At 39.4% G+C, this 12591-nt stretch overlaps 1 protein-coding gene across 4 annotated transcripts in view; it reads left to right on the forward strand.

Annotated features, from left to right (window-relative positions):
• acap3a (ArfGAP with coiled-coil, ankyrin repeat and PH domains 3a) overlaps window positions 1-12142 on the forward strand; it is a 58173-nt gene extending 46031 nt beyond the window's left edge. For 2 of the 4 annotated variants that reach the window (XM_056424017.1, XM_056424019.1), the window contains 11 exons: window positions 596-804; window positions 2261-2330; window positions 2511-2605; window positions 2695-2912; window positions 3758-3847; window positions 4054-4152; window positions 4246-4472; window positions 5254-5363; window positions 6110-6220; window positions 6313-6374; window positions 11154-12142. In XM_056424017.1, the coding sequence (XP_056279992.1) occupies window positions 596-804; window positions 2261-2330; window positions 2511-2605; window positions 2695-2912; window positions 3758-3847; window positions 4054-4152; window positions 4246-4472; window positions 5254-5363; window positions 6110-6220; window positions 6313-6374; window positions 11154-11260 (1398 nt within the window). In that variant the 3' untranslated portion in view covers window positions 11261-12142. The remainder of the gene's footprint in view (window positions 1-595; window positions 805-2260; window positions 2331-2510; window positions 2606-2694; window positions 2913-3757; window positions 3848-4053; window positions 4153-4245; window positions 4473-5253; window positions 5364-6109; window positions 6221-6312; window positions 6375-11153) is intronic. The other 2 variants (XM_056424018.1, XM_056424020.1) reach the window with 2 other exon arrangements.
• Window positions 12143-12591: the final 449 nt, after the last annotated feature.

The following is a 12591-nucleotide window of genomic DNA, read 5'->3' on the forward strand; positions in this document are numbered from 1 at the left end:
GTACTGTACTCAAGTATAACTCGAGGTATTTGTACTTTATTAGAGTATTTCTATGTTAGGCTTGATTTACTTAATAGTTATTTTGCAACCTTTACAACAAACTTATATAGATATAACAAATGCATTTTTATAACTCAAAATAACTGTTATTATTTTTTTTTTTATTAGCTCCACCAAGATTTACTGTAACCCCAAAGCAACAGTTGGACATTGAGGGAAAGAATGTAATCGGCTTTCCTGCAGAGAGTTCGACGAGAAGATCTATAACAATTTCATGACTCAAGGTCCAGATAGTACAAAACATTAAAATATAATAAAATGCATAACGTCAGTTAGTTTAGCTTAGAATAAAGACTGGAGACCTGGCTCTGTCCAACTGTAAACACATGATCTGCCTATCAACACGTTGTAAGCTGACTAATTGACACGTAATACCTTGTTTGTTTAATCCAAACAGGAAACGTGTAAAATTGGTTGTATGGTTATGCAAGAGTTTTATTTGTAATAGATTATTTTAATAGTGTGAAATTCCGTACTGTTATTTAAACACATTTTTGTGATCCTAATGCATTTTTTATGACGTGTTAATTTTTAGCACCTGGACAGAACAGCCTCTCCATCCACCAGCAGTATCGATTCGGCCAGCGAGCCGCGGGAGCGCAGCGTGCGAGGGGAGACCATCCTGCAGCGGATCCAGAGTCAGCCGGGGAACGAGCACTGCTGCGACTGTGGCCAGGCCGACCCTCGCTGGGCCTCGATCAACCTGGGCATCCTGCTGTGTATCGAGTGCTCTGGCATCCACAGGTAGAGGCTCGAAAAAGCATTTCTATCTTTCAAATTTCTGTAAAAAAAATCTTAAGAGCAATCTGGACTTTGCCAAATGAGCCTAGCGTTAACTCAACGGCACATGTGATTTGAGTCTTTTAAGTATGCGACTGTAACGTTAAAATATCGGCCTCTTTTAATCAAAGTGAGCTGGTTTTGTCAATTTTCTGCATTAGCGACCAAATGTTCTGTCTTCTCTTAAGAAGTTGATTTTCTATCAGAAGCAGGGGAAATAAACTACAGTTGCAATTTAATGAAATAAAAAATCATTTCCTTTACAGCTAGGATGGGTTAAATGCAGAGGTCAAATTTCATGTATGTCCCTTTTTTAAAAAGAAATGCAAATTGTATATTGGAACTCTGTCGTTTTAAAACATCTTTTCGTGTCAATCATCCATACAGTGAATGTGTACTCAAACATTAAAGGTAAGTACAAAAACATAAATAAGCAAAGACCCTCATGTACGGGAACTTGAATACATCTTCCACCACTGCCAATGTTTCTGTGCGGCTACTGGCACTGGCGACAGGAAGTGGTGCCAGCTGTCTGTTGCTTTGGCCTTTTATTGTGCTGTCTCCAAGCACGTTCTACAACACGCACTAACGCACACACACACACACACACACACACACACACTGCTGAAGGGATCAGGCTTTGATTGAGAGTTTTCACTGAGGTGGAGGGGGGGGGGGGTGTGAGGAGATAAAGACGAGCTGCAGAGTTGAGGTACACGCACAGTGAACAAGCCACTGAATAGTTTAATTCAGTCATGTTCGGTTACGTCAAACTCATTTGTCGTCAAGCTCCCGGATGGAAAATAAATATCCCTTCCGGAGTTGTGTGTCTTATTTTGCAGTCGCAATTATCACTGCTGATGTAATCGCAAACCTCATCCCCGTTTGTGTCCTCGCTTGTTGAATATTCATGTTCCCTTTTTGGTGCTCATCCTTCAGTGAGTTCAGACGTCGTGTTACAATGCAGGGAAACAAAGAGGAGAAACACGATCAGTGGTTTGCTATTTTCTGGTGTGCCCCTGTTGCCTGGATTCCAGGCAGCTCCATCGGTGGAACTTGGTGATTTGCATGACATTAGGAGCTGCTCCTCTCATTTCCCTCTTATGACGTTGGAACATTGCAGCTCTTCAAAGCAGCTGGCCACCATACAACGCCACAATGTGTGATCGTTTGGAATCAGGAGAGAAGAAGATTTACAAAGAATATAAACTCCTCCTGTTTTCTTTGTGGTGGCGGCCATCTGTTGCCTTATAGTTACAACAAAGTGCAAGTATCTATCTAATGCTGCTGGAGCAAAACAACAAAGTCCCCTTTGCGGATTAATGAAGTAACTATCGTTTTCGCCTCTGAATTGTTTGACTGCAGAATCCAAATACAGCAAATGTATTATTTTTATTACCTATTTTTATTGTCGTCGCAGGAGCCTCGGAGTTCACTGTTCGAAGGTTCGCTCACTCACACTGGACTCATGGGAACCAGAATTATTAAAGGTACAGTTTGTTTCAGCAGTGCCCGTATTTGATTATAACGCTACAGCCAGGAGACGTTTAGCTAAACTTAGCATACAGACTGGAAGCAGAAAATATAACTCGGCTAAAATACAATTTCCCCAAACTGTCCAGGCTCAGTGGAGACCATTAATCCCATGTCTCTTTGTCTTTGCTTTGTAGTTGATGTGTGAGCTTGGAAACAATGTCATGAACCACATCTATGAAGGCTCGTACCAAGAACAAGGTCTAAAGAAACCATTACCGTCCAATTCAAGGTAGGAATTCAATAAATATGGCTCAATCAAATAAAATGGGTTACTTTTGAGCATTACAAGTCTCTCGTATGTGATGTGGTCTATCGTAGGCAGGAGAAGGAGGCTTGGATCAAGGCCAAGTACGTGCAGAAGAAATTCCTGAAGAAGCTGGGCTCAACGGAGATACTCGTCAATGGAGAGAGGAAGTCTGGGCGGCGGTGGAGCGTAAAGAAGTGTCGGCGCCACAACAGCGCCACCATGGTACCTAAAACACATCGAAGGTACCGACGAGAGCCTGGAACCACCTCCCCGGCCACCCTCTCCTCAGGTACGTTACTGGATCTGTCAGGGATGGAGCTTTCTCGTGGTTAATTTACGATGGCTTTAAACTCTGAGCCCTGCTCAAAGCCCTAACAGCCTGATTTTTCTAGGCAGAGATGCTGTATCTCCTTGCTCAGTTTGTATGGAATGTATAGAGTTGAATGTGAGCTTTATTGGTATTGATCAGAAGCTTTCCAAATGTAAGTTGAATGTGATTTAGGGATGCAATTGGAGCAGAGGCAGTGGTGTCACACAGCTCAGGGAGGCTTATTAAATGCTTGTAGCACACATTTTGTATAATAATAGTATTAATACTCCTTTTCGTCATATCTTGGTCAAATCCGAACACATAGATACATAATAATACATAATTGTCCATGAAGTCTATCATGAATAAACATCCATACATTTACAAAGAAATCAAAGGAAAAAGACAATAATTGTAACTCCCCCTTGGCTAGCCCCCAGTCATCATGTTATTCAGTGTTGTTCAGTATCAAGGTGATCCAATCTGACATGTCTGTCCATGCCTGAGTACATGACAAACAGGGACTTCTATTTGCTAATTCAGCATTCTTTTAAGCCAATTTCCAAAAATTGAACAACACACTGAATCTAAAGCTATACGATGACGATTTGTGGACAGAACGGTGTGAGTGTTATAAAATAGCCTGATAGGTTTTTCAGATTATTAGTGATTGTTTTAGGATAAATTGGAAGTCTAATGCTGTGACTTGAATGTAATGTTGACAAATAAGAGGCACAAACTAGGGCTATGTATAAATCGTGGTCCAACAACTGTGCTCCAATATATTAGACTAAATAACCTTCTTTTTTGTTGTTGTCTCACAGCAGCTGCTAAGTTCAGACGAGACTCCCTGTTTTGTCCTGATGAGCTGGACTCTCTATTCTCCTACTTTGACACAGGATCTGGGCCTCGAAGTAAGCGACTCATTATTTTGACTGTTCCCAAAAGAACAAGTCAATGTATTCACTGTTCACAGGCAACTCCCAAGACTTTCATTAGAGGCTGTAAGATGCTCGAAACAAGTCTCTGTTTTGCATGATTCTTGTGCCTTTTTTAAACAATACTGACCAGCCAGAAAGAGACGGCGGTAACTAATGTGTCCTTGCTCTGGCCTCTCCTGGTCCGGCAGGCCTAAGCAGTGACAGCGGGTTAGGAGGCAGCACAGATGGAAGCACGGACATCCTGGTGTTTGGTTCAGTGGTGGATAGCGTCACAGAGGGTAAGTCAGACGGTCGCTTGAGTATTGTGTACAGCACAGTGGGAAATTAATGTCGCACGACTCAAGTTCTCCGTCTCTACACGCTGTCCTCAGAGTGCGAGGCGTCGGAGGACTCGAGCGGTGAAGCTGAGCCGGAAGTCGAGCCGGAGACATCGGACCCGGAGGACAGAAGGGACCTTCATCCCGGAGCGCTGCTCTGCAAGGCCTCGAAAGCCCGCAACCTGCCTGTCATGGCTGGAGCACTAGCCCACGGGGCAGATGTCAATTTGGTCAACGACGAAGACGAAGGAAAGACGCCCCTCATACAGGCCGTGAGCGGGGTGAGTCAGCCGAGTGAGCGGAGACGGACACGAGTCACGTCGGAGGCATCCAGTTTGTGCATCGCATTTATTGTTTTAGTAACACAATAAAAAGACTTGAAGACATGATGGGCAACGTATTAACCTGTGGAAACGGTTGTTTGAGGTCTGGAGGATCTTTGTCAAGTCTGTGACAATATTCCTGATGATGTCAAAGTGATGACGTCAGGTTTATCTCCGCTTGTACTGAAATACTTTTTGGAACTTGACCCATACTAGAGACCAAAAGAGCTAAAGGTTTTTGTCGTGAAATGACATCTGTACTGTAACACTACAAAAAAAAATTGTAAAGTTATTCTAGATCGTGTTTTTCTGACATTTTTATTTGACCTTTCTATGTATTTTTCTAATTAATCTCTGACGTCTAATAACATCTTTTAAAACCGACAGAGAGCAGCAAGCAGATTGAGAACATCATTGTTTCTGCGTCGGTTACAGCGACTTGAAACACGCATGTAAAGTGCTCTTGTTATTTAGTTCATACTGAGGTTGGAGAGAGCCGGTCTAAATCTGCAACAGATCCTCACTTACAAAGACAAAATAATATTCCGGTAGGCAAAAATAATCAAAGCAAAGCTCTGTGGCCTGGCCTAACTAGAATAAATCAAATAGATTCATTATTCCATAATCAAATGTAGGTGAACTGCAGCTGGGAAGTTGATGATATCCATTTTTGAGTACCCCTTTCTGCCAAAAATGAATAGCAGTAATTCATTGACGGTGTTGTGTTGTTTTATTTCAGGGTTCGTTGATTGCCTGCGAGTTCCTGCTGCAGAACGCTGCTGACGTCAACCAGAGGGATGCGAGAGGGAGGGGCCCCTTGCATCATGCCACATATCTGGGACACACGGGGTGAGACACAAGGCTGAAAGTAGCTGTATACTGCGGGCTGTAATATACATCATGGATTATCAGTTTACTGAGTTATTTTGGATTTTATAGCCATTTGTCAGGACAGCAACCAATACAGTTGAGTTGCCTCCGTGTTTTTAGAAAGGTCGTCGAAAAGTGTAACAACACCTTCTGTAGGATATAATATCATCTTGTCTAATATCTCTAATGTGACCGTCATGTCGACTTGACCACGTGCCATGCTTTGTATAGCATCTAACTTAATGTCAAATCATTCCCATATTATGCCTAATATTACGTTATTGGTGCTGTAGCTTTTTTGTTCATATTCTATCAGAATAATCTGTCAGCTCATTCTTCTTTTTGCTATTTGGGAACATTTTTGTGACTGAAACCTGCTCACCAACGGAGCGGCACAGACAGCCTCATATGGCCGGTTTAGGGAGAATTGATTATGCTCATGAACAAGTCTTATAAACGTGCACATCCTCATGAACAGCTGGCATTCATTCAGTTGAATGTAGAGATTTACGACCAGTTTCTTACTGTTAAAATAGTTTTGTGCATCCAGTTTGGTGCAAAAAAAGTACGAGAGATTTAGGATAAGGATATAAAGATGTTCTGGCCTGTGGCCCATTGCCTACAACAACTGCCTCTTCTTTGTCAGTGAGCTAGACGTATGAACATGACAATCTGATTGGATGCGTGTTTGCTGTGATTGATCCTTGTTTCTCTGGTGTTTTCAGGCAGGTGTGTTTATTCCTAAAACGGGGAGCGACACAGAACGACGGGGATGAGGATGGCCAGGACCCTTTGAGTATAGCTGTGCAGCAAGCCAATGCAGATATAGTCACACTGTATGTTCATTTATGTACAAACTATCCATACGGTTTTTAATTCATTCTCCAGCTTTGATGAATTTTTAAAACCATTTCCTTCTTTCCTAAAGGCTGCGTCTGGCGAGGATGAATGAGGAGATGCGGGAGTCGGAGGGACCTTTTGGACAGCCAGGTCATTACCCAATCAGCAGCCCCACTGAGCAGCAGTACAAGAGATGCATTCAGGAGTTTATCTGTCTCAATATAGCAGAGTGCTAGAAGTAAAACAATAAAAATACAGGAAGACCAGTGCAGGGGGTGCCAGTACACACACGACTGACTGGTAGAGACGAGTCGGGGGCTTCAAACTTGTTTCCTCCACTTGTTTTCTCACCACCGAAATAACTTATTTTCTAAATCAGAAAGGTCTGAATAATTAATCTCCCCAGCACAGTCTGCTGCTCACTCAGGATCACACAATAACTCGGTATTAACCTACTTTAATGATGTCAGATTTCACCTGCTGGTGATGAGCTTCATCCGGCGCTGGTCAGTCAGCAGAGTTGAGAAATCACTGCCAGTGAAGGTTAACCACTCACACGTTTCATAGATTATCCAGCAGCACTATTGTGAAGCAAGTATTCAGGAACAACTTTGCCCTTTTTATTTTGAGGTTTTTGAGGGTACAAGGTGCTCTGAACCAAAGACCAGCCACAGCTCATTTGTCCCAACCATTCTACATTTAAGTTCATCATGAGACTGAGTTGTTATCCTATTGATAATTTGGAAAGAGTTATTTCAGGCACTGTTCCGGAAGTAAAAGTCCCCTAAAGTGTTCCCATAGATAATGTTAGTTTACTTTTTCTACGGCTTGCATCAGCATGATTAAATCATTAGTACGGAAGAATAAAAAACAGCATGAAAGGTTGAAGATACAAGAGCTTGTGTAAATAAAAATACTGTGCGTCGACGTATACTATGAGTCCCACAGTGCATTTCAGAAAGAAACATCCAATCACTGAGCTTTACAACAAATTTGCAAACTCACTTTAAAAAAGAAAAGAAATCCAGCAGCTATGGTGAATACTTTTGTTCCCAACATTCACAACCAAGTGCAACGAGGTCATGCCCTCCATACTAACCCTAAAGGAGAAACATTTAAAATGGGAATTATTTCTTCCGGAACCAGCGGGTCCCACTTGGGGACTCTCCACAGTATTTGTAGAACAGATGAGTCGGTGATTAATGCCAAATTGTTTAGTACAGACTGGTGCAGCCAATTGCCTGTTTAAGTAAATTTGAGCTTTTTTAATAACCTGAGGATCTGTTGTCCGTACACTTCTGGTGAAATATGGAGAATATTAAAACTGTGAGAGTCTTAAGGGGAAACTGTGAGGCTGTGATAACTGTGACTGAGAGTAAGTGATCACATTAGAAGTATAATTTCTCTGTATTGATCGTGAGATTGATCAAGTAAAGCTTTTATGTTTGATTAAAAGCCAAATTATGCACTTTTTCTTACCAACCTTGATTTAGTTTTTGCTCTTATTTCGCTGTACCTTCCCTTCTTTTTGAATTTTCTTTGTCAAAATAAGTTTGAATGCTTTTGTTTTTATTTATGATGAAACTTCCAGAGCAATAGTGCAATGATTATTTCAGTACAGATAATCTTTATTTTTTTGTATTCTGTTTAACAGCAATGGAGATGATATTTTTTTAAGCTGGATATATTTTGTTCGATTTAATTTGCCGAGCACTCACACACGCATATAGCGCCAGTATTATATTCTCATTATGAGAAAGAGAGCCAATTCTCTAAAGTTTCATGATATATAATCTCTTGGAGTAATTCTGCAGTACAAACTGCAGTAAGAGATGGACTTTTTGTTTTATAAATCAAAATAACCCAACATGTATTACGGCATATAGACTATTTGTATGTTAAAATGTTTATTTATGGTATTCTAATGCATCACAGCTAGGCCGATATTATATTTGTTCTTTGTTTGTAGTGCATGGGTGGCTGTTGCCAGGTCTTCTTCAGCCCTGTTTCTTTTGGTTACTTCTGTGCCCAGTGTATGTGAATATTTGACATTTAGTATTGTTAAATAATGTTGATATCCATGTTATATATACTGACAAAAAAATGCATGGTATGACAAACTGAACACCCATCTCTCAATGTCTTTCATAGGCTGGTTAGTGCAAAAAGCTTGATGACAATGAAAATGGCGACCTGGCTGCTGCCCAAAACTGTTTCTAATGATCCCATTTATGCCCTAAAATGATGTCAGGTCTGAGGAGTACTTTATGTTTGACTTTCCTGGTAGCTAACAGTAAATCGCAGCGATCCGGAAACTGTTGGTTATCGCATTAAACCGGCCGGTATGAGACTAACTACTGCGTTTCTTTATACGTTATCTTCGGCAAAATTAGCTGAAAGAACAATATTTTTCCCAAAGATGTTGCTTGTCTTTGATAGGTGCTATGGACTGTTGGTGTTTAGTTCAAACCAAAGGCCATTGACAGTTTTTCAGAGTGCCAGCAAGAGTTTTCTTTATTTTTCTTTAACATTTTAGCATAACGCCCCCTAAAAATCTAGTTCTTGCTGACTGCCGTTAGTATAACTTCTAACCTTGTTGCCGTGGTGCAGAGTGTCCTCTAGGACCCTGTGACATCACGGTCGGGTTTGGTTACAGGTGCAACAAAGCACATTTCTGACGCACATTTCTTTGCGTTCAGCTGGGTGTGATCAGTCACCGTAATATGTTTTGCTTCAGCCATCAGTAGAACAGGTTGGTTTATGCTATAAATGCATTATATTACTTTTACCTTTAATGCAGGACTCTTATATTGTTGAACAAAGTGAAGGAAACTGCTGGTTGGTGAAAATGGCGTAAGCTTTAGATACATAATGTGCAATCTTTACTAATTATCCAGCCATAGCATACATTTGATTTGAAGTTATTCAATATTTGTTGAGAGGAAATTATGAAGTAAAGGCACAGTGACGCCAGAAAGTGGAGACAAAAATCAAGAGTGTATGTTCATGACATACTTAGTTACAGGAACTTGTTGATGAACTACTGCAGCTAGAGCGATAACCACTAGAGAGCTAGCCAGGAACATGGTCGCACCATGTTTGTCTCAATAGCTCCTTGAGATTTCTGTTTTCTTTTCACTAAAGCAAAAAGAGTTTTAGACTAAAAAGACGAAACAAAAAACTCTAAACTTCCACTTGGAAAGCTTGTTAGATTGATTTCTCAAAATATGATCACAGTTTATTGAAGATGTATTCAAGGTATATATTTAACTCAAGCATAGAGATGTAATTCCATTGAAATGTATTGAACGTGCCACTATTAATTTCACCCGTTTAAATTGATTTATGAAGTGACGTAAGACCACCCAGCAAAAAGAAGAAGAAAAAAACCACCTTCCCCGCCATTAGTTTTCATACAGGTTCTAACTTGAGTCACACACAGGTCGGAGCCCGTAGCAGTAAAACTTAGCAGTAACATATATTTTTCAAAATTATGCAAGAGCAGCTCACTCCCCCTTTTTGATTGTCAGTGATAGATTCAAAGCACTTTGAAAATCCAGCCTTTTCTTATTGTGTACAGTAGTTAATGTGGTAGCTGACAAAAACAGGAAGCAGCTGATGTCATCTATGACCAAACAATGATTTGCATCAAGCCATTGAAGAATATTGTGTTGTACAGTACGATGTGTCTGTTGACTGTTGTGTGTATAAACTAAAAACTATTAACACTTTAACTGCTTGCTTCTAACATGCCATTTTTAACTTTCTTGTTTTTCTTCTGTCTCTGACTGTTAACTGTACAATTTCTTTGAAGACTGTGCCTCTGAATATACCTGTGCATATTAACACTAACTGCTATCTGTGTTTGGTTTTGACTCGTGTTTAATACGTCCTTCCAGTGTCTTCTAAAATGAAAAAAATTAATTAAAGATGTGACTAAAAGCTAACCTCTCCCTTTGCTTCTTTCTTCTTTGCTTTGACAGTCTTTCACCACATCTAACAGCATTAACCAATTCTGACTGATTTTCTAAGCATGATGTTATAACATTTATTTAACCAGAATATTAAAAGAGTTTGTAGCTGCATGGAACGGGATTAACACATGGGTTTCAAATGCATATTTGTATTATTATTTACAAGCAGTATATAGATATCAATACATGGTTTAAAACACTATAATGTTGTTGGTAGTTATAAGAACATTTGAAGTCTTTATCAGTGTTTTTCATACCCACTTATGAATCATAATATACATTATTCTGAAATAGGCCATTGTTCATAATGAATACTTGGTGCTTTTAGTATATTTTGCTGCCAATACTTTTGACTTTTACTGTCAGAGCATTTAACATTTCTACTTTTGCCACCACTGGTACTTGTTCACTTTCGCCTGCTACACATGAGTCATATAGGAGACATTATCGTTGTTCGGAAATACATTAATAAATACGTAAAAAATACTTTCAACTACATTAGCGTATATAGTGTCATACACCTCAAAATGGAAACTTGAAATAAAGTGTCACTAAAATACATCTCTTATTAGGCTTTTATGCTGAGATTTCTCCTTCCCTTTCTCACACAAACAGGGAAAAGCCAGGAATGTTCATTCTCCCTTTTTTTAATTAGCCAAGCCTGGACGCTCTCATGGGACACAAAAGACTTCAACTGCTTTTGTTATGCCTGTGGATTCAGCGGTAACCATGGCCACGAGAAAAGTAAAGGCTCAGAATTCGGAAAGTTAAAAGAGGGAAGCTTCATGGAGCCGCGGCCCTTTTTCCGCCCTTCCTTTCATGCATGGGCCTTTGTCTTAACTCCTCTGCTTTCTGTTTTCTCTCATTGGTTGTATTCATAACTCGTGTGTAAAGGATGTTTTGACTGTTCAAAAGGCTGAAGAGGCATTTATATTTTTCCTCTTTTCCTCATCAGGGGATGCCACATACCTCGACATCTTCCGAGAATTTTCCCACATGGCGTCCCACAACCCGGAGAAGCTGAAGCGAAGGAGTGTGCATTTCCGGCACTCTTTCAGATAGTCTGTCAATAAGCGTCTGGAGAAGAGCAAGATTGTATACAAGTGCAAAAGCCACTTTCCATAAAGTATATAGTCACATTTGGGGTCGCATCAGTTCAACATCACAATTAAACCTATACCTGATGGAAAAAGGATCACGCTTAAAAAAAACAGTTGCTGATTTATTTCACAGAGAAAACCACCTGTGAAGTGCATTCATGTAAAGAAAACCATGCAATTTTGATGCTGTTATTCATTCTCATTACATTTTTTACAATAGCTGCATTATATCTGCAAGAGTCTTGTGCTGTTTTTAGTTAAACCATTTATTTCGAAATAAGGATTAGCTGGTCTTGTCCTCCTTAAATGCTGTTTTTTCTTCATAAATATAGCATTGCTTTTATACAGTGTTAAATGAAACCTTTTGGATAAAGCACTTGTGTTGTTTATTTTCTTTCTTTGTTTGCTGCATCGGTTTCATTATCTGATCAACATGTCTGATTCAATCGAAGGAATTTATATATATATAAATATATATATATATATATACATATATCCTCTTTGTATGTGTGTGTTATGCATGCATATATTCACATTATATTTCATACCTAAACTTGAATTCAGTTACATTGTATGAAGTTTCATATCATCATTAGTCATCATCAACAATCTTGAAATCGCACTGTTATTTCTCTTGATGAAACAATATTTTGTTAATTTCAGTTATTTTCTTCTTTTTTGTTGAATGGACTATGCTGGTGTAGTCTTCATAATATTTTTGTTTAAATGTACCACTATGAAATGCAGTGCTTATGTTACTGTATACATGCTGTAGAAGCTAAATCAATGGTAATATATCAAAATGAACAGGGATACAGAAAAATAAACATTGTCTGCAGTAAGAGTTCTGTGTCACGTGTTATATCACATCTCGGTGTAGATGAAACAACAGCGCCCACCAGTGTTCATACATGAGATCAGCGAGTCAAAAAATCCTGACATCCTGAATGAGAAGTAAAATACTAGTCGATCTAAAGTTTTAATGTCAGGAGATAGTTATGATGATCCAGGGTTACTTATTACACACACCGTGTTATATTCTACTTTCTAAACCTTATTGTATTTTTTAACATCAATGTCAACAATTTATCTTGAGTGATATTCTTGTGCAGCATTTGCAGAACATGAAGGTACACATATATAGAATTCAAAATAACAATGATATCAATAGGGTGTCCAACATATTAAGAATTGTTCTTGGTGAGTTGCATATGGATATGTATAAGATATGACATAGCTTTTTATGTTGCCCACAATATCACAACTTTCAAATAAACTTTACCTGCAAAGTTG

Source organism: Pseudoliparis swirei, chromosome 9, assembly GCF_029220125.1.
Source record: "Pseudoliparis swirei isolate HS2019 ecotype Mariana Trench chromosome 9, NWPU_hadal_v1, whole genome shotgun sequence".
Lineage (NCBI taxonomy): Eukaryota > Metazoa > Chordata > Actinopteri > Perciformes > Liparidae > Pseudoliparis > Pseudoliparis swirei.